The sequence below is a fragment of the Stenella coeruleoalba genome (assembly GCF_951394435.1).
Source record: "Stenella coeruleoalba genome assembly, chromosome: 3".
In the NCBI taxonomy this organism is placed as follows: domain Eukaryota; kingdom Metazoa; phylum Chordata; class Mammalia; order Artiodactyla; family Delphinidae; genus Stenella; species Stenella coeruleoalba.
In genome coordinates this window covers 28,579,952-28,601,364 of record NC_137148.1, presented here as the reverse complement: position 1 = coordinate 28,601,364, position 21,413 = coordinate 28,579,952, and the positions used below count along the sequence as shown (strand labels likewise).

Below are 21,413 nucleotides of genomic sequence, written 5' to 3'. Positions count from 1 at the left end.
TGCGGAATTCTCATTCAAATGAGTTATCCATATAAATGATTATGAAAGGGAAATATACAGCTAATTTTCAGCCTATATTCTGTCACTTAAATAATGGCCTTTTTTCCCCTGCACTTAACCAGATTTGCCTTTCATTAGCCACATGCAAGTATTGAATATTTCAAGTGAACCTCTGACTTGAATTACTTAAATTTCAAGGTTAAGTAGCTTAACTTATACCATTTCAAGATAAAGTAGCCTAATTATACACTCAAGAAGGCCTTTCTTAGCAGAAAATTAGGAAAAAGTGAAATGGAAAAACTGATCATTCTGCCTACACAGATCTAAAATAAAGACAAAATCAAAACCCAAGTGACAAACTAGGAAAGATGCCTAGAAAAACCTCACTATATAAGAGCCCTTACAAATTCATGTAACTACCACACAAAACACCAGTCACAAAAGAAAACCCAGTACATAGCCAAAACACAGTATTCATTTTTTTACCTATCAAATTGACAAAGATTATCTCAGCAAGGGTGTAAGGAAATGAACACTAACCTCTGGTGAGGTACAATATTTAGGGGAACAGGTTCATAATTTTTGACCAGAGTTCTTATAGGAAACCACAAATATTGTACAAAATACCTATAGAAAGTTTGCTGCAAGCACCTATACCAGAAAAAGATAAAATTGAAATACTCAAATATCCAACAAGGGACTGCTTAGATAGGCGTGACAGAGTGGAATACTATGGAATTACTAATCACGCTGCAGAAAAAGACAGGAGAAAATGATTAGCATGAAATTAGTGGGTGACAAAATACCACATGCATGACCCCTATCCCTGGCCACTTGCATCCAGAATCTTGTCTTTCCATTACTAATCGACTTCCAGGGTAGTAAGCCCAGTGCTCTCTTTACTTCAAGTAAAGTTCTTTCTTAACAGGAGAAATTCAAATCTTCTGGTGCCCTCTTAACAACTGTCCTGTTTTTCTTTCTTTTACTGTTAATTTGATAAGTAATTTACAGGCACTGCTTCTAAATTAAATTTGTAATCTACAAAAAGCTTTCAACACATATAAACTCATTTGATTTGCAAAACCTTTGTTTTTTTTTTTTTTTTTTTGTGGTATGTGGGCCTCTCACTGCTGTGGCCTCTCCCGTTGCGGAGCACAGGCTCCGGACGCGCAGGCTCAGCGGCCATGGCTCACAGGCCCAGCCGCTCCGCGGCATGTGGGATCTTCCCGGACCGGGGCATGAACCGGTGCCCCCTGCATCGGCAGGCGGACTCTCAACCACTGCACCACCAGGGAAGCCCAAAACCTAAGTATTTTTAGCATACATTTTCAAGGTAAGAAAACAAGATGGGAGGTTGGCTTTTCCGGGGCCTCACTGATTTGTGACTCAGGGACTCAAACCTCAGTAAGATGTTTTCCCTTCTAGCAGTCTACCCCAACTTTACCATCTGAAACTATGCTCTCAAAGTGCCTAATGCTCTTTTACATGTAATAATGATCCAATAAATCTGTTTGAATTTCAGCTTTGCTAAACTCAAAATTTTAATCCAAGAGGGCAGGCCTAAACCTTAATTGTGCTAAGTTTTTAATAATACAAACAAGCTTTGAAAAGAAAAACAGAAATTAAGTGATGAGTTCTGGTGATATTTTATTTAGAAAAAAATAGGACCCGCCCCCCCGAAGCCACAAAATCTTAATTTTTCTCTTTTAAATGTCACACTAATTAGATATAAGGTTGTCCCAAATAATAAAAGTATTTTTACACATTGAACATAAAATAAATATAAAACAAATGAGAACAAATTAGTTATCCATTGATTCATTTTGCATTCCCACTGTTCATCTTCTGTTTCATTTTCCTTTGCCTTTTATAAATCCTTTTCTTTCTTGCTTTCAAATCGACTTTTGGCTCTGGTTTTACCCACTGTATTTCTATCGGCTTTTCCTCAGCTGGTATAACAAAAACATCTGCAGTGGGATCATGGGGAAGAATAGTCTTTGGTTCTTTCTTTCTCAGCTTCTGCACGTCTTTCACTTGCTGTTTCTCTCTGTATTTTGCAGCTGTGATGGATCTTATGACACGCCGATGCTAGAAACAAAAAAATATTAAAGGTGCTTTTGAAATAAAAATAAACATTTTATACACGGCAAAGACATTAACTTATGAACCCTACTTCCCTTCACCCTGTGTCATCAAAAAAAAAAGCAATTTGTAAGACTGTACGCAGCAAAAACCAAATTCAGTTTCACAGTTAACACAACAGTTACTTGACAGAATTATTTTGGCCCAAGAGTTCTGGGACATAAAGGACCACTGAACAAAAACAGCTTACCATGTTTGGTGACTGGTAGTGAGGATTTTCATACAAAGTTGGTCCTCCAAAACTTCCCTGGAAAATCTTTATGAGATTTAAGACAAAACGGGGTCCTATTTCTACAAGAGCAGCATCTTCCTCTATGATCTTTAATAAAAAGGAAACATTTCATTTTGGTTTGGATATACTACTCCTCCTAAAATGTATATAGGCTATATCCTCATTACAAATGTGCCTAAAAGAACTGATAACCAATGAAGTTAAGGTGGAAGTGAAACTTGGCAAGTGCCAAATCATCAATACTTTCTGAAATACATTACTGGTTACAGGTAGTTGTCATAGGAAAATATAAATGCTTTTTCAGTGTGTTTTTAAAATTGAGTCACTTCAATTTGGTCTGTATCTTGCTTCTCACAACGCGTGTCTTCTTGAAAAATTGTGGTTAAATGAATATTTAAAACTGCAACCATGGGCTTCCCTGGTGACACAGTGGTTGAGGGTCCGCCTGCCGATGCAGGGGACACGGGTTCGTGCCCCAGTCTGGGAAGAACCCACATGCCGTGGAGCGGCTGGGCCCGTGAGCCATGGCCGCTGAGCCTGCACGTCCAGAGCCTGTGCTCCGCAACGGGAGAGGCCACAACAGTGAGAGCCCGCGTACCACAAAAAAAATAAATAAAAAATTAAAAAAAACTGCAACCATTATAACAAAATGGATTAAAGCACCCTATGGAGCACCCTTTCAAAATTTAAATCAACCCCTAAATTGTTTTTATACATTTAATTCAAATTAGATTAAAAGGTAGATAAAAAGACGTTGGCAGAATTTATTTTTGAATGGTTACTGACTGTGGAATTAAGAGACAACTTCTGAACTACAAATATTACTATAGTTGGTTAAGGTATGCCTGCCCTCAGGGGTTACGAAGGGGATATGTTTAACTCACACTGCAAAGTATCCAATATAACAACAACATGCAGAAAAGAGCCCAGTTTACTTCATAAGCTGTCTGAAATTTTGCCTTGCTGCTCTCTTCCACCTCTCCACAGATTTCCACAATCACCTCTCCTCCTGGATGAATCACTGTATGACTCATCTAATAGTTCTCACTGAATGCTTTCTACAGGGGTTATGTTTTTCAAAGTCTTAAACCCCACCTCACCCCTGGTAGATTCTAACGTCTTGGAAGAGAAACTTATATTTTACTCAATATATAGTGGCTTGTTAGAAAATCCATACACCATATTAGCTGATAGCCATGAACGTAAGTTATGAGATAAAGGTTATTTACTACAAGTCTGTGGGGAAAAGAAAACGATGTAAACGAAAAGAAAAGAATTTATCATTTGCATTTTCCATGTCTATAAAAACAATATATCCTAATTTATTTCAAAGTATAATTAAAAGTTAATTAAAGCTAACCTGAAAGTTCCGAAACCATATCCTATTATCCAAAATAGTGAACGTAAACACATGGTCCACAAATGGTTGACTTTTGGGATGATACCGTGGTGTACTAAAGATCTAGTGGGAAAAAGGACACGTTAGTTCTGTATTCTGTGACATACCATGTGTGCTTCAGATAGCTAAGTTAAAAGGAAGACACTCATTTAGAATATTTTACTAAAAATAGTTTCTAGTAAAGATATTTACCTGAATTAAGAGTTCTTTTAACAAAGCAAAATGTGGTAATTCATCAAAAGCCTATAAAAATAGAGTGAACATATTACTTGACAACATTAGTTTTGTTTAAAATTGTTTGTGTTTTTATATTAACTAAACTGAATTATACAACTATATCCACCAAAAAACAACCATGCACAGTAAGAAAATTAGACCTCATACACTAAATGAGAAACTTACAGGATCAAAAGACAAGAGGGGCCGAGAACCTTTCAAACAGTTTCCAGTCATCTTTAGCTCAGCTAGGGTATGAACTAGAAAAATTACATCAGCAACAAAAATAGTTATAACTTTGGCACGATTATCCCAAAAGATTATTTTCAATTTTCTCACAAAAACTTAAATTGAGTCAACTTACTATTTTGAACAAGGAATTTAGCAGATGGTCCGTGAGGTGAATTTGAAAGCCTAAAAAATATAAAAGCTTTTTCAACTAATTAAAATTTAGAACGTAGTAAAAGCTTACTACCAATTCAGTTTAAAAGACACCATAATGTGCTAATAATATTCACATATTCTCTAATCTTATTTAATACATTCTCTTACCACATATAGAGATCTTGTTTTTTCTTAGCTTCAAAATAGATACATTTATTGCAGTTTTTCATTTCACAAACCTAAACGGGGCAAAGTATAGAAAAATGAAGTGGATAATAAAAATAAGATCTAAAGTAATTCAATGCAATGAATATTTAGATGCCTTCAAAAATACTTAAGCAGGTTAATAGGCTACAAAGGTCTAAATCGAGGTAAATTTATTCATGGAAACGTTTAAAGTTCCTCTTAGGTATTCTGTCCAAGGTAAACTGTGCTCTGCCCACCTCTTTGGTGGAAGCAGCTACTCTTTCTGGCCTAGCATTTTTACTGGCCTCCCTTGGGGAACCTCTTCTTCTGACCATGGTCATGTGTACAAACTACAAAGATTTAAAACAAATGTCCCAGGGATAAAGCACATTACAATTAGCCTCACCAACTGTAGAAAAATACAGTCCTTACAGAACCAAAAATCATCCTTTATAATGGTTACTTTGATTTTTAACTCTCTAGCTTTTCGATTTTAAGCTCAAGAAATTTGTTTTTTCTTCCTCATCTGTACTACCATTCTGTGATTTGGTTCTGTAAAATCACTAAGGAGCTGGCGAAAGGCAAGTATACAAAACCCATTTCAAGCTGAATTAAACTTCAACATCTCAAGGATTTACAAAGTCACAACTGAGAAATATACAAAAGGAATGAAGTCCTATATTATTGTCGTGTTCATAAACTAATACATATACACTACCTGAGGCTTAAAGAATTCTTCAGTCCAATGCTTTTGTTCCTTACTGGTCTTACAATAAACACATCTACACACTAAGTTGTGAGCGTTAGTTGCTGGCAACCCATATCCTGTTTATTTCTCCTATCTTCACTTGAAATTATACTACTTGTTTACGGCCTGTCTCCTCCATTAGAATGTAAGCTCCATGATGATAGGGGCGTTTTTCTAAACACTGTTTCTATAATGCCATGATAGAGCAGCACTTCAAAAATTTGTGCTAAATAAATAACAGAGGCATTTCTAATGGCTAAAGAGAGTTATCTTAAAACAATTCTAAGTTTTAAAAGAAAATCTGCTCTAAAAACGCAAGTTTACTCTTCAACAATACTTCGAAAATTTAACATATTACTAGTTTGTAATATCTTAAGAGCAAATATCACATGCACCGCTTTTAAAACTGGCAAAATACTTTTCAATGAGTTTTAAAAAATATTTAATGGGCTTTTTATTTACGTTGATAATTTTTATGAGTACCTACTATGAATTTAGCACTGTACTAGACATAATGAGAAAAAAAAAGAGTGATTTAATCCTTGTCCTCAGGAAATTTCAGTATGCTTGTTGAGAGAAGACAAATATAAGAATGATCAAGAAATTATATACTGAAGCACTAAACTGTGTGAAATAGACAATGAGTACTATAAAAATTTAAAAGGCAGATAAAGTTCATAAAATTTGCGTATCTTATACAAAACAACTTAAAAGTCACTGAATAACTGACTTATTTTCTAAATGAACTATTTCTAGTGTTCCAAATATTGTGTTCCTAAATACAATGTTGCTAGAATATTTTACTTTAATTAATTTCTAAAATTACCTCGTTAATCACAAATAACTTATCTTTACGATCCATTTTAGTATCTATAAAAAGAAAAACAGGTTAAGTAAACAAAAAATTTCAAAGCTACTTCAATCAAATCACACATACTTTCTAGGAAATTAAATATTAAGTATTTTTTATAATCTTCAGTTTAAATGAGATTTTATTAATCTTCAAAATGATTAGACCTGAAAACACATGACCTCTTTAAAAATCTTGTTCTTTTGAAATGTAAACAAGAGTGATTAAAAATAGTCCTCAAGAATTATCAAGCTCTAAGCAGTGTCTCTTACTTGTGTACAGACATACCTCAGAGATGCTGCCAGTTCAGTTCCAGACTACCGTAACAAAGCGAATATCGCAATAAAGCAAGTCACACAAATTTTTTTGGTTTCCCAGTGCATATAAATGTTACGTTTATACCATACTGTAGTCTGTTAAGTGTACAATAGCATTATGTCTAAAAGAACAATGTACATACCTTAATTTAAAAATATTTTAGTGCTAAAAAATGCTAACCATGAAAAAGTTTGAAATATTCCAAGAATTACCAAAATGTGACACAGACACAAAGTTAGCAAATAAATGCCACTGAAAAAATGGCACCAAGAAACTCGCTCGACGCAGGGTTGCCACAAACCTTCAAATGGGGGAAAAAATTGCAATAAAGCGAAGCGCAATAAAAAGAGGTATGCCTGAATTCTATGAATCCCTTTCAAAAATGGGAAAATTCTCACAAACCGCATTTAGAGCTCATAAATTAAAATTCTCTCATTAGTTTCAGAGACCTGAAGATGTAACAGCAGACCTCAGTTTGAGAAACACTGGTCTAAAGAACTAAGTTATTACCTAGAATTAAAACCAAAAGCACCTCCCAACACAGGCACAAAAACACCTGCATGAGGGCGCTATCACAGTTATAAACTCCAAACTAGATGTTCTTCATTTGCCTGTAAGATACCCCATTACTAAAAAGAAAAGCTTGGCACTTAGGAGCAGACTGAGTCCCAACTTGAAGGTGCTTGAAATCCTACTCCTGGCCCATTAAGTTTTTTAATAAAAAGTTATTTTAAATACAGAAAGCAATACATGGCAGTCCCAAATCATTTAGAAGGACAAACCAGCTCATGACCTCTGAGAACATTACACTGAAGGCATTCCTGGACCTTTAAGAAATGTTTTGCTAGTTGGGATCTGTTTAAGAAAGGAAAGAGAATGTTTAATGAATTTTGCAAAGAATTTCTAACAAAATATTAATTGGAAAAATCTTGGCACTGAACAGATACACTTCTGAGAAGTCATGGTTCTTTACCTGACATGCTGAACGAACAAAGTGTGACTCAAAGTGAAAACATATAAACAGGCAAGTTTACAAATACAAAATTTTAAAGTATGTGATATAAAGGTACCTGCTTTAGAATGAGGCATCAACATTCTCAAGTCTTGCATTAAATGTCTTGTTCTGAAATTTATTCCTCTAGAAGAAAAGATGAGAATCCGTTCCTTATTTTTCCACTTGCCCTAAAGAAAAAAAAGTGAGATGAATTTTAACATCTCATAATGAGTCTACCTTGTTTGTTTGTTTACAGATAAAGCTTCCAAGTAGCAAGCCAAACAATCTTTAATTCAGAATCTCTGTAGCACTGACCCCAGCTGCTACCCAGAAATCTCCTTGGCTTCCCTTCTTTTTATTTTTTTCCTTCAATCTCTCCAATTCCTCCTCCTGACTCTAAAGATCCTTTCTTAGCCCTTTTTTGTTTCTGATCTCTCCAGGACAGAGTTCTCATAATCATTCTCACAGCTTTGATTGTCAACTAACTCTACAGAAAGGTAAGGAACTCTTTCTAGCCCTAATAATCCAAGTATTTGGCTTACCTCAAATTCAACTCTAGAATACCAACCCTTAAAATCCGGTAAATTTCTTTGCTATTTATTTTTCTGATGATGTCACCATCATTTCAGTCCCCCACACTTTGACTCTTCCATCTGCCCTTGTTCTCTCATATCATAAGCACTAGTAAATGCTATCAATCTCTCTTTGCAACAACTTAGTCCTCTCCTAGTGATACTGCCTTCAAGCTTCAGATTCTTAATCTCAGATCAACTGCAAATCTTCTAAATGCTGGTCTTTCCAGCCAGAAGCTCCTCCAACAGACAAGGCAGACTACCGCCTACATGCTCCAATCACATCTTTACCTTCCAGGGTTTTCTAAACAAAGTCCAAAATGATACAGCTTTAACACTGGATTCTAAAATACACCTATATTTCTACCTTACTATTGCCCCAAATAAACCCTACACTTTAGCCAATTTGGCTGTACTTTTTAAACTGTCAGCATTTCATCCACTTCAACACCTTTGATTAGTTTTTTTTTCTCTCTCTCACTCTCTCCCTCTTATATTGTTCCCTCTCATTTTTGAATATCGGAATTTTGCCCTTACCTTGGGATCCAGCTCAAAGGCTAAATCCTTCATGATCCCTTACCTGGTTATCCTAAAGTAATCTTTATTTCTTGCACTTCAGTAATATTTTTTATATTGTGACTCATATCATAGCTACTATCATATTTCTTTCTAGCTCTTAAAGTGAAGAGTGAGAACACTAACATTTACAGAAAATCTACAAGTTCAGCTTATTCTTCACAAAAAGTAAATCACATTTTCTTGCTCTTAATTTACAGGTGAGTGAAGAGTTTGAAACGTCCCTGATAATTAATATCAGAGCTAGAATTCAAGCTCATCTTTCATTACTAAAAGCTAACTCCTTTCCCAGTGCTTGCCACTCCACCACAAAGGGTCATTGATCTATCACTCACTACGTGGTAGACAGAGGTTTACGCTAAGTTTGGGAGCGGGGGAGACAGAAATTAATAAATCAAACACAATTCTTGTCTCCACAGTATCTGATCTAGCTTACGGAGCCCTCAGTTGACTGAAAGTTAAGTCCAACAACTTGTGTTCACCTTCTTTTGAATAAAAACCATCAACTCATATGAGTTCTTAGTTTTCTTCTAAACGCCAACATGTTAGGAGGAAGTGGACATGTTCTAGTTTTGCAATCCCAAAGCAGGGGAAACCTAACTTCTTACGTGCCTGCCACGTTAAAACTTTGTCGAATATACGTAAAGGTCATACTATCTACTCCAGTTTTCGTTACCCCTTTAGAGTTAAAGATCAAACAAGTCAAAATCATAATCCCAAAGGAGAGCAACTTTTAAACGACCACATAACAAGCTTCAGGATCCCTAACTGACTGCAGCCCAATATGGCAGAATGTGGAATTCTGGAAGGTATTCACTGGAATTCATCACTGGAAGGGATATATTCGAGAGCGAGGAACAACTCTAGGGAAAAAGTACTATCCTTCAACAACAACAAAAAATGGAGTAACTGGAAGACCAAACACTGTTAACTGAGTCCCCGTGAGTCGCTTCCTGTGAGCCGGGTAAGAGTTCAGAAGTCGGCCCTGTTGCTCAGCCCGCAGCCTCCAAGACTGCAGCCACGTGCACGAGGGTTAAATGTAAACGCTGTAGGGGGTCCCGCCGGGACACAGGGGACCGAGCTCCCGAAACACCCCTGCAACTCGGAAACCCGCAGAGCCATCATGTGGTAACCAGCCCCAACGAAGGCGCGTGAAACCACGGCCGTAGAGCCTCCCCTACCTTGCAAACCGGGCCTGGGATACGATCTCTCTCTGCCTCCGCCGCCTCCTCTGCTACGTCGCTCGGCTTAGCAGGCGTCTTAGCATCTTTTTCGTTTCTTTTTAGCTTTTTCGCCTGAAACGCCGGGCCTCCACGCCGTTTCCTCTTGGCCACCGCCATCTTGCTCCCCGCCTTCACTCTGGGCCTTTCTTCCGGCTCGGCCGCTCGCTCCGCTTTCTCATCTCTATGGTCCCGAGGCTCGGCCTCGGCAGTCCTCCTCCTGCTCTATGGTGCCTCCTTCCCGTCTCTAGGGTACGGCTCGCTCGGCTCTCTAGGCCTCGTATATCTCTGTGGTGACGGTGGCCGAGCTGGTCGAGCCATCTGAAAAGAGTGGCGGGAGCCTCTCCACTTCTTCCCCAGTTTTTCGGGAGCTGCGTCCTGGCCCGGCGCAAAGGTAAGGTTTGGGTGCTCGGGATCCCGAGACTAGTAAGCGGGTGCCGTGGGCTGGTGAGCCGCGCTGTCTAGGACTCTTCGAGGACCTTCCGAGGACTCAAGCCCGCCCCTCTATCGCCTGTTCTGTTAGGAGTAAGGTTGGAGGTGCGGGACACCTCAAAACCGACCCTGGGGATACGTAGCCCCAGTTTGGTTGAAGCTGGCCCCGAATGACCGTGTTAGTTGGCCTATTTTTATCCTTCGTAACTTTTCGTGTGTTACTGTCTCCTTAGTAAGGACGACGAAATCGTAGCTTACAGATAGTAATTTTCCCCCAAGTTAGAAACAGTTAAGTGGCAGAGAGGTGGGGTTCAATCCCTGCTCCGCCGAGTTCAACGTCTAGACCTCTTACACTCAGCTCAGCGCCGGTTGAAATCGCCCTCCTCGTCAGCACTGACGCGGAGTTTTATCTGTCGCATCTCCTCAGGTGTTTTGTGACCCCGCGGGAGCGGGTGTTGGCACCTGGAGCATCCCTCGGGGCCGAAAGCGTCGTGGACCATGCCCCTCCTAACCCAGCAGATCCCAGATGAGAATGATTACAGCTTAGTGGCTAGCCTTGACAACGTCAGGAATCTCTCCACTATCTTGAAAGCCATTCATTTCCGAGAACATGCCACGTGTTTCGCTACTAAAAATGGAATCAAGGTTACAGTGGAAAACGCAAAGTGTGTGCAAGCAAATGCTTTTATTCAGGTATGGAAGTAGGCACCTTTAAGCCTGTGACATATGCTATTCTTCACCCAGCTCAATGAATTCCGAGGGTCTTAATAGACATCATTTCAGTTAGAGAACAAAATATCATTATTTGAATTATGTTTCTCTTCTGGTAACAAATTCTTTCCCCATCGTGTTTTACAGAGATAATGGTTAATAATAATAATGTCTGAAATATATTAAGCTAAACTATAGGCGAGCACTTTTCTGAGTGTTCTATATGCTGCCAACAGTCCTGCAGCTGGCAAATGGCATAGTTGGGATGAGAACCCAGAACATTTGTTTCCATAGTATATGCTCTTTTGCACTACCTTCCTATTATTAATTTTTTTCCTTGTAGTGGTTATAATCTATTTGTTCTTACAAAGTAATATTTTATGGTTCAGATAGGATTTCAGATTTACTTCAGCATTTTTTTTAGAACACCTAAGTGCACAGTATGACCTCAGGTACAGAGGAATAAATAAGACATGGTTCCTGTTCTCAAAAGAAATTGAAAACCAGTATGACTCATGCGGTGTCTAATTGGCTGTTTTCCAAATGACCTTCGCCAAACTGATGGGCACAAAATGGAGACAAGGGAGAGTCATGTGGAGGATAGTTTAGCTCCAAGAAGCTAGATGAAGGACCTTTCATAAAGTTTCGCACGGGACTGAAATCAGTTACACCTTCAACTGTTGAGTAGCAGTATTCTAATGGATCACAATTGAAAAAGTTAAGGATGTTTTGATTAATAATCAGAAATTATTTTCATGGGGTTAGCACAATATTGTTATTTTAAAAACATATAAAGTGAAATCTAGAACCTTATATGTGAGTTTTCATTCTTTAATATATATACATTTTCACATTTACTTTTTTTCATAGGCTGGAATATTTCAAGAGTTTAGAGTTCAAGAAGAGTCTGTTACTTTTCGAATTAATTTAAACATCCTTTTAGACTGTTTATCTATTTTTGGATCAAGCCCTATGCCAGGTGAACTATTTTATTATCATTATAACAACATAAAAGAATTATATAGAATGCTCAGAAAAATACAGGCAAAGTTATTAGAATATAAGTAATATAAACATTTGTTTAGAAAATTAATTGCCAATTTATTTTTCATTTGCCACAATCATGGATTCTGATTTTTCACAGTGTTAATAGAAAGTATGCTTACGGTTCTTTTCATATTTGCAAAAATATTTACATTCATCTTTTTTTAATTTATGAAGATTTTAGGATTTTAAATTTGAACTAATCAAAAGAAGACTTTGAACATGTCTTAAATATCTTTAACATTGAGAAATATGTTTTAATTACTTCTTTTTTCTAACTTGTCTAGAATTACAGTTAGTGGCAGAAAAAATAGATACCAATTGTCCTGACTCCCAGTTTACTGTGTTCGAAATTTGTTTGCTTTTTTCTTTAATCCCTGTTTATAAATTATGTTTATTTTCTTAAATGCTTTCCTTTAAAATATTTATATATTTTTAGGAATAGTGAATTTGGTTGCTCTAGATATAAAACAACAAGGAATCCCTAGAAGAATGATTTTTTATTTCATAGGAAAGGAATCTGGATATTTGCTAGGGAAAATTCAGTTATGGTCTTCTAGAAAATATATTTTAATTTTGTAATGACAATTCCATTATTATTGGAATTGGTTAAAATTATATTTTCTAATGCAGTGTTCCCCAGCTAGTTTTCCATAAAAGCATCTGCCTTCCCCCATTCCTCACCCAGTTTTCCACGCAGTAAGGAAAAGGAACTAGAGTGTCCTGTCATATTCCTCCTCCTCTCTAGTGGTTTGCAGACGTAAAACCCTAACTACCAGTAACCATCCTTTTTCTCCCAGTTAGACCTTAAAATTTGAGGAAATGTAAAGACTATCTCCCAACAGAAAAAGTTGGAAGGGTCCTTATCACAGTGAATACACTGATGTTATAGTAAGACAATATCAAAGATATCCATCGTTGCACAAATTGAACGTTCACTAATAGCATAGCCTGTTCCACAACAGTTATTACATGAAGTATTGGACCATATAGATTCTCCATCCTGAAGTTGTATATAATCAACTATTTCTGAGGAGTTTTTTGGCAACCTGGAAAACGATTTCAAAGAGTTACATTACATTTTGTTCCCAATTTTTTACAGTTATTTTTGGAATTGTCTACAGACAGCTATCATCAGGGAAGATGTGATCCCTTCCTATAAGGATATACATACATATATGCTAGAAATGGACAGGATAAGATATTCTTGAGGAGTTTTAGGCATCATTTGAGTAGAAGCTGAACCCAGAGCTAAAAAGCTAATAAGCCCCAAGTATGATTTGTTTCCATTGCAGGGACTTTAACTGCACTTAGGATGTGTTACCAAGGTTATGGTTACCCTTTGATGCTATTTCTGGAAGAAGGAGGAGTGGTGACAGTCTGTAAAATCAACACTCAGGAGCCCGAGGAGACTCTGGATTTTGATTTCTGCAGCACCAATGTCATTAATAAAATTATTCTGCAGTCAGAGGGACTCCGTGAAGCATTTTCCGAATTGGATATGACAAGTGAGGTCCTACAGATCACCGTGTCTCCAGATAAACCTTATTTCAGGTACTTGAAAGCAGTACAGTTATAGTTAATGTAGTTTACTCCATCTCCCTACTTACACATTTGCTTAGGATGCAGAATTTTTATTATCCAGGTTACTAGAATTTTCAGAACTTTAGAGAGCTTTTACTCTTACTTCATACTTTTTTAGGTCAAGACACTAGGAAGACCCAGGAAGATTAACTCACTATTTAAAGCTTCATAGGTAGTGTTGGTTTCTAGAAGAGTAGTCCAGTCTCCTAGTTCATAACCTAGTGGTCTTTTCATTGCTGTACTACTTAACTGTTGTAGATAGGTTGCATCGTGAGGAAAACTGGGCTTAAACTTTTGGAAAAGGTGTTTGTAGTATACGGCATCTCTTTTTCTTTCCTTTCAAGTTAGTACAGGATGCAAAAGGAAATAGGTGTTTTCTATACATGGTTCATTCACTAAGTATCTATTGATCACCTACTGTGTGCATATTTGCCTTATTAAGCACTACAGGAAGGAACAGCTTAAAATCAAGGTGACAAGGATATATGTGAAACAGCTCAGAAGGGACAAAATTACATGCCATTAAGTTCCAAAATAATAAATACTTAGGGAACCAGCACTTAGGCAGGAATGGTCAAGGTGAGCTTCCTAAGAGAGGGCAATTTTCATCAGGAATACAGTGTCAGAAACTATCAAGCTGCTTCCCATGTTTTGACCCAACAAATTATGAAATGGCCAAACTCTTTTCCTGATTAGAATCAATTTAGAGAGAGAATTTAAATGTCTTCTCTTTTGAAATATTTCAGAATATTAAAGAGTAAAGGAGTTAAATACATATAGTATGAGAGGTGTAATTGTTCTTTTTGTATCTACTTTAGAAGAACTGCAGGCCTCTCTCATAGATTAGGCAGTTAAAAATTTGGCTCAAGATTGGTTAAAATGTTAATCAAAATGGAAATCAGTGGAACCCTACTTAAGCAGTGATATGAATTAAAATTCCAGGCACTTAAACAGAGTATTCCAGAGGCTCCCCATCTAAATGATCTCTCAGCATGAGTAACTAGATGGATCATGATATCTTTCATCTCCCATATAGGAAATTATTTGATGGTGGGGAACTGGAAGTTGAAATATTTTTTTTTTGGATACGTTGAACTTGAGCCTGTGACACTAGGGAGTAGTTGGATATATAGATCTAGAGCTCAGGAGATCAGTCTAGACTGGAAATTTAGATTTGGGAACCATCAGCGTGGCTGGGCATGGACAACATAGCTGAGAGAAAGAGGTGACGTTAGAAGAGAGAAAAGGTGGATCCTGAGGAAAGCCAGCACCTAGGTCTTTATCGCTGTGCTCATATAGTGCTCATCCACATGTTAACCCCAAAGCAAATGATCAGTAAGTTCATGCAGATTAAGTAAACTGCTGATATTACCAAGCAAAGAAAACCATAAAACAGCCTGAAGAACAGTCTGGGATACAGAAAAGCCCTAGTTGCTTAGTGGGGCAGTAGAGACAGGGAACAGGACCCCAGGCTTGCAGCTGATGAAGATCAGGGTCTTCTGTCACTCCTCAGCTCTCTCCTGTTATATGGTTCTGATTTCAGGAGGAGGAAAGGACAATATCAGAGTAGAATTCGGGTAATGAAATTGAGGCAAACCCCTATGGATTCCTTTTGTGACTGGCTTTTTTCAAAGCCATTTATTAGTGGCTAGCTCTCCTGTGCTCCCACAGCATCCTACAGGAATCTTTATTATGTACTTGTTATAGTGTCTTGTCACCAGGTGTTTACATACCTGTTTCACTCACGAGAATGAGCTTCTTAAGGGAGTGTTTTCTTATTTGGATCCTAATGTGGCTTATTGTTGGACCAATGAATAAGTGAGTTGCTCATTTTCTACTATAGGTTATCTACTTTTGGGAATGCAGGAAGCTCCCACCTTGACTATCCGAAAGATTCTGATTTGATGGAATCATTTCACTGTAATCAGACCCAGGTCAACAGGTCAGTTCTTAATATAGAGGTTGCCATTGATGATGAAGGTGAGGTTAAATACCACATTTCTATTAAATAAATTTTTTAAAACTTTCAATGTGTAGATAAAAGTATAGCATTAAGAAAAATAAATAGTAGGTTGCTGGGTTTACTTGGGGATTTTGGATTGCAATAGTGGATGAAATTTTTAAAATGAAGAGAAAATACTAGCAAATTGGACAAGTATTTGATTTTATTCTTATATTTGCTACTTGGTAGTTCTTGGCTAATTTTTGTCCTTTACTTGGAATTATGAGCACTGCTTTAAGTGTGTCCAAATAACAGCTTTTTATTTATTTTTCTACAGATACAAGATTTCTTTACTGAAACCCTCTACAAAGGCATTAGTCCTATCTTGTAAGGTATCTATTCGAACAGATAACCGAGGATTCCTCTCATTACAGTATATGATTAGAAATGAAGATGGACAAATATGTTTTGTGGAATATTACTGCTGTCCTGATGAAGAAGTTCCTGAATCTTAGTCTTAAGTATGGCAATCCACTGTGCTATTTATGTACACGTTCATGATTGGTCATGTTCTCATTCTGAGTGTAGCACTCTCCGTGATCTCTTATTGGATTTTCTAAGGGAAAGAAGCATGGAAGAGATAGAAGCTAAGTCCCTGCCCCCTAATAGTTGCTGTATATTTTATAAGTAATGTTTTCACGTAGTCACAGATTATCCAGTACTGGACTAGCCTGTGGTTCTGTCTTTTGAACTCATGGGAATCGTTATGAGCCAAGATGAGTAAGTTTTATGTTTTATTCTACTTAAGCAGGACATTCCAAGAGTCTAAAAATTTAAAGTTTGGTGAAGCCATATCTGAAATGTTCTTTTATTTATTTACTGTTAGAAAAAGCAGTGGCATACGGGCATCACTCCCTATTTGGAATTCTGGATAATCTGTCTTAAAGCAATGGTTCTCAGAGTGTTGTGCCTAGATCACCTGGAAACTTGTCAGTAACTCTGGGGGTGGGCCAGCAATCTGTAGTTTAATAAGCTTCCCGCCAGGAGATTCTGACAAGTGCTCAAGTTTGAGAATCACTATTTTAAAGGATACTTTATTAAAAATAGTCTTTAATTGCATTGAAGTGACTGCTTTTAACTGTGATTTCTTCACAAATGTTCTGAAGTTCAGGCTTCGTCAGACAAGTCTGAATAATCACATGATTTATTTTTCAAGTGTACATTTTGAAGACATCTGTGAACAGGCTATAAAACAGTCTTCAGAGTTACAGATTTTCATCTTGTTCTGAAAATTTCAGTGTAGTAAGTACTTATTAGATACCTTCTATTTGCCTATAAGAGTTTCTCAATCAAACCAAGGTGTACAAAACCATTTATTAAGTGATTTTATACTTTCGTAGGTAGTTTTCAATGAAACAATTTTTGTGGTATGTAGGTTAAGAAAACATAACACTAAATTATGTAACTTGTTTTCTATTAGAAAAAGTATATAACTAAAATGAAGTTTCTGCACCATGTGACAACAGCTCAGTGTCTCTCAGTGGCCAGGCACTTTTGGCCTTTGGAGAGTGTTTCAGCAAAGCACTTCAGGGAAAAGCTCCTCCAGAACGTTATGTAGGCACTGCTTCCAGGCACGTGTACAATTTGTGCAATTCTGGGTGTCTAGTCCAGGGTGAGTACCTGATAACTAACAAATCTTCCAGGCAATCTCAGGGTGCCCAGCTGGTACAAAAGAAGTTGGAGTTTTGTAAAGTATAGTATGTGTTTGAGAAGGAAATGATTAAATCTACTAAATGTCCAAATATTTTTTTGTCTGGATAAACACAAAATCAAAACAAGTCTAAAACATAATTATGAAAATATTTAATCAGTAAACATTTCAAGGACTACAGTTTTCCTTTAAATTTAAAATAGGGCAGTTGTTTTTTCATTGGCATGTCTAGTACCTGGAACAGTACCTAGGATGCAATAATATTTGTTAGGTGAAAGAACCTCCACTTTCAGATTATTAGTCACTACTTAATTCCATTATTTCGGTTTGAATTTATTTTGACCTAATGTATTTTTTTCAAGTTGAACCTATAAAGAATTTAAAACATGTATTGACTTAATAAGACTTTTTTGCACATTTAAGACTATTATTTTAGCCGCACGTATCTTGAGTTATTTAGAATTCAGAAACTAATGAATTTAATTCTTTCTAAATCACCCTGACATCAAGGTGTGACTTAATAAAGAATTTTTTTTATGCGCACTCTATTTGTCTAGTTTAACTTTGTTCAAGTTCCTATGAAAGACCACTAGGGGGAGCACTTCCTCAGGCAGAGCGGGATGCTTTGGTGACGACAAATTCAGTTCAAGTGTCACACTCATATAGAAGACTGTAATCTTATTTTTAAGATTATCTTTGCCTGTTTGAAGTTTATCTCATATTCTTTCCAGTAAAATTGTGCTTACCAGGAATAGGTAGGTAATATTTTTTCCGTTTTTTAATTCATTTATTCCCTACTTGATGATGATGTGTTTCCACCTAGAATGAATAATTCAAAACAATAAAAATAAAATGATTTGTTAAATTCTATTCAAATAAAAATAAGTCTTGTAACATAATCATTTTTACAAGAAGCCACAGAAGTTCTGTGGTGCTATTGAGTAGTCCTGCTAAGAATTAGTTACAGTTGCTGAAAGGGCAGCATTTGGCGTTCCCTATAGCTTAGGGTGAGGGGTTTTCAGAACAGTGTAGACTCCCTTCTCCCCTTCCTGTCTTCACACTGCTGGCCCTTGTCCCCACGTGAAACAAAAGCTGTTGGGTCCTGAGAAATTAGGGAAATTGTATAGTATTTTCTCTTTTCCCAAGTATGTATTAGTAGCGTTTTTATCCACGTGTCCGGCTACATGCACCCCTGCGCCAGGCAGTTGGCAGCTGTCCCGTGGGTTTCTCACTCCAGCAGTGGACAGCTCGTGCTCTAATCAGAAATGCCACAGGCGGCTGTTACAGGTGTTTCTGGCATCCATATCTTAGTCATGGCCAGAAGTTTTGGTAATTAGCAGAGTAAATGTTTGAAGTAGGTTTCCTTTTGGAAATTAATAGCTCATTGATCAGTATAATAGCTAATAGTAGTGGCTCTCATTGGTAAAACTAGAGGTATTCAGGATATGTGAACTAAATTATTTCAGAGTAGTTCCCCATCCTTGCATGGAAAGGATACAAGAATCTAGTGGGGCCTGTAGCCTGTACCCTTAGGCCTGGTGTATAAGGCTTGACCCCCCTAAATGGTCTTACTTCCTGCCATTTTGTCCAAAGATTTCCGGTTGCTTGTTGCTGAATGGATTAGGACAATCCCATCTCTGGAATATTGTCAGGTTTGCCTTAAGTGGACCTTTCATGGAAGGTGGTGGGTAAACTGCCGAAACAGAGAAGTAAGGCTTCACTGAGCTTATGAAACAGGTTGCATAAACTCTTTGCATGCTTGCTAATGAACGTTTATTAAAATTTGTATGTGGGACAGTTGATCTGGGCTTGATTTTTTTTTTCCTACCTTATCTACCTCAAATTTCAGTGGCCAGTAGCTAATTTAAAAGAATGTAAAAGTTGTATATGACCTTATCGACTGGGTCAGCTAGAAACATCGGGTGTTTGATTGGACTGTTACCCAGATTGCTGCTTCCCACTGAATGAGCTTAGAAAGTAGTTTAGTTCTCATCTACAGTCTGCCAAGAGTGAGACTTTGTAGTGAGTTGTGTTGTGCTGAACATTTCCAATGTGGTTTCTTAAGACTTAGGGATTTCACAAAATAGTAAAATTTTAAAACTTTTGGAACCAAAATAGGTGACAACTTTCTATTTTGTCAGATACGAGGATATTAAAACTATAACTACCATTCATTATTACTACCATTTCATAAAACATTTTAAAGTCAAAGTCTCAGAGAGTGGACAGTTAGCAATTTTATACTGCCAATAAAGAAAAACTGGAAATATGACAAATAATTTCAAATGAAACAAGAGGGTTACACCATAACATTTTATTTTACAGTGCTACACTTCGTGCTCTTGTTTTCTGGATATAGGTTTGTCAGTTTGGAGATGTTAAGACTTTGGGGTCTCACGAAATAGTAAAATTTTAAAAATTTTAGTGCCACCCAAAAACAGAGTCTGAATGGCCACTTCTTTCTGATAATTTGTTTTTATCACAGTTAATGTTGAAAATCCATTTTTAACTGGATATGCGAAAATGGAAGCAACTCTTCTGAGGCTGCCTTAGTCAATTCAGAGTATTCTGGGCAAGAACAGCAGCAGTCCCATCTCCAGACAGGGCTAAAATCGGCAGTGACCGACTAGGTGACCAGTTCATAAGCACTGCAGAGAAGGTCAATGGAATATAGGTGCTTTCAGCCAGGGCCGCAACCTGAGACCTCAGTCCTGAGTGCCAAGCGTAAAGCATTCTGGGAATCAGCTGAGGGAGAGTGGCTGCAGCCAGGAAGGAGAGGAAGCCTAGCAGTCTAAGGGCAAGCCACTGGATTAACTGGTGTGTGTGTGTACTCCTGCCACAGCAGAACACTGCTCACTGCTGATACCTTGGGTACTGGCTGATTATTACGATTTACACACTGGACAAATGACTGAAATGAAAATACTTTCTTAAATGAAGAACCAAGATGTGGCTCTAGCAGCACTGAGTGAGTGATAGAGATGCTGTCAGAGACAAATTTGGATCCCCAAAGACACAGGTGTTTGAGCTTTATTAAATCAGCTCAGGTAACTGAGGAGCGATGAAAAGGGGAAAATAAAAGCTTTTTATAATATAAACTTGAATCTGACTTCTCCTTTGTCCCTGGGTACACAAAGGAATATGATTGGAGATTGCCTGTTTCCTAGATATACACTTGTTCAGGGGCTCAGGATTTTTTTTAACAACCTTGGTGAGCATTCCTTTCCTAAAACGAGCCTTTTTAATCCAGTTTGGTGGGGGCAGCATAGTGGGATGGAAAGAGTAATCATCTGTGATTCAGGAAGTCTGCTTTATAATCACCAGATTGACCTTGAACAAATCAATTTTTCGTATCCCTGGTTTTTTCATTTATAAGAATCAAAATGGCCTTTCTGACTTCAGTAAACCGGATCAGGCCAGTGTTTCAGAAGATCAAATATTTCCTCACAAAGCAGTTTTAATGACCTCAAACAGGTTATGGCTAAAAATTCTTACAAATGGTATATTTAAATGTTTGCCAATAAACTATAATACTTAGGTATTGCAGAATTTTCTTAAAAAGGACTGAAAAGAATGAAAGTAGAGTTAGAAAAAGGGAAATGGAAGGTAATATGAGTCCTAGTGACATGAAAAACTAACTTAAAGCATGTGTCTAAAGATTGCTTCTCCCAAGTTACAGGATCCTGGTTTCTAATGGCTCTTGGGTGCTTTACCTGTAATGCTAAGTGGATCTTTTTTTTCCCAGAGTCCTTTGTTCTGCTTTTGATCTGCCACTGCTATCGGTGTTGGTAAATATATTTTGTGATCCAGAATTTTTTTTATTAATGTTGGCTTTATTGTTGGCTATCTTGTGTAGAGGTTTTCTCTTTACTGTTAACAGAAGACCTAGAGGAAAGGAGAAAACCCTTTGTGCATTTTTCTTGGTTCTTGCCTTCTCTCCCTCCTGCTAGCACCAATCACTGCCTTATTGACCTAGAAGGCTGACCTCAGTCTGAGAAGGCTGACCTCAGTCTAGGCTGACCTAGAAGGCTGACCTCAACTATTTCACCGTGTGACCATCCCCCTAAAATGCTGATTCTGCTAATAGGCCTCCAAAATGGTACTAGAGTCTTGGGTTTTCTCCCTAAAGAACAGGGAACCCTTTGCTTGATT

The 21,413-nt window shown here is 37.4% G+C and overlaps 2 protein-coding genes across 3 annotated transcripts; one reads left to right on the top strand and one right to left on the bottom strand.

Annotated features, from left to right (window-relative positions):
• Positions 1-1,679: 1,679 nt before the first annotated feature.
• On the bottom strand, positions 1,680-10,107 carry BRIX1 (biogenesis of ribosomes BRX1). The gene is made up of 10 exons (XM_079915665.1): positions 9,799-10,107; positions 7,546-7,657; positions 6,134-6,177; positions 4,542-4,612; positions 4,354-4,403; positions 4,176-4,249; positions 3,966-4,016; positions 3,735-3,836; positions 2,333-2,461; positions 1,680-2,088 (listed from the first exon to the last, which is right to left on the bottom strand). Exons 1-10 carry the CDS (start codon positions 9,955-9,957, stop codon positions 1,819-1,821), a joined length of 1,062 nt encoding a protein of 353 aa, XP_079771791.1. The 5' UTR covers positions 9,958-10,107; the 3' UTR covers positions 1,680-1,818.
• RAD1 (RAD1 checkpoint DNA exonuclease) lies at positions 10,100-18,333 on the top strand. Of its 2 annotated transcripts, XM_079915666.1 has the most exons (6): positions 10,100-10,231; positions 10,697-10,962; positions 11,851-11,959; positions 13,320-13,578; positions 15,452-15,550; positions 15,888-18,333. In XM_079915666.1, the coding sequence occupies exons 2-6, from the start codon at positions 10,768-10,770 to the stop codon at positions 16,063-16,065; spliced, it is 840 nt and encodes a 279-aa protein (XP_079771792.1). In that variant the 5' UTR covers positions 10,100-10,231; positions 10,697-10,767; the 3' UTR covers positions 16,066-18,333. The 2 variants fall into 2 exon arrangements, with proteins under 2 accessions (XP_079771792.1, XP_079771793.1); XM_079915667.1 differs by lacking the exon at positions 10,100-10,231 and having other exon boundaries at positions 10,582-10,962.
• Positions 18,334-21,413: the final 3,080 nt, after the last annotated feature.

Excerpts from the sequence above, each read along its gene's own strand:
- BRIX1 (XM_079915665.1), bottom strand. The coding sequence starts at position 9,957 with ATGGCGGTGGCCAAGAGGAAACGGCGTGGAGGCCCGGCGTTTCAGGCG. Across the intron at positions 6,178-7,545 it reads GATGCCTCATTCTAAAGCAG|ATACTAAAATGGATCGTAAA; the intron begins GTACCTTTATAT and ends TTCTTTTTATAG. Across the intron at positions 4,017-4,175 it reads CCCTCTTGTCTTTTGATCCT|GCTTTTGATGAATTACCACA; the intron begins GTAAGTTTCTCA and ends CTATTTTTATAG.
- RAD1 (XM_079915666.1), top strand. The coding sequence starts at position 10,768 with ATGCCCCTCCTAACCCAGCAGATCCCAGATGAGAATGATTACAGCTTA. Across the intron at positions 10,963-11,850 it reads AAGCAAATGCTTTTATTCAG|GCTGGAATATTTCAAGAGTT; the intron begins GTATGGAAGTAG and ends TTTTTTTCATAG. Across the intron at positions 11,960-13,319 it reads TGGATCAAGCCCTATGCCAG|GGACTTTAACTGCACTTAGG; the intron begins GTGAACTATTTT and ends TTTCCATTGCAG.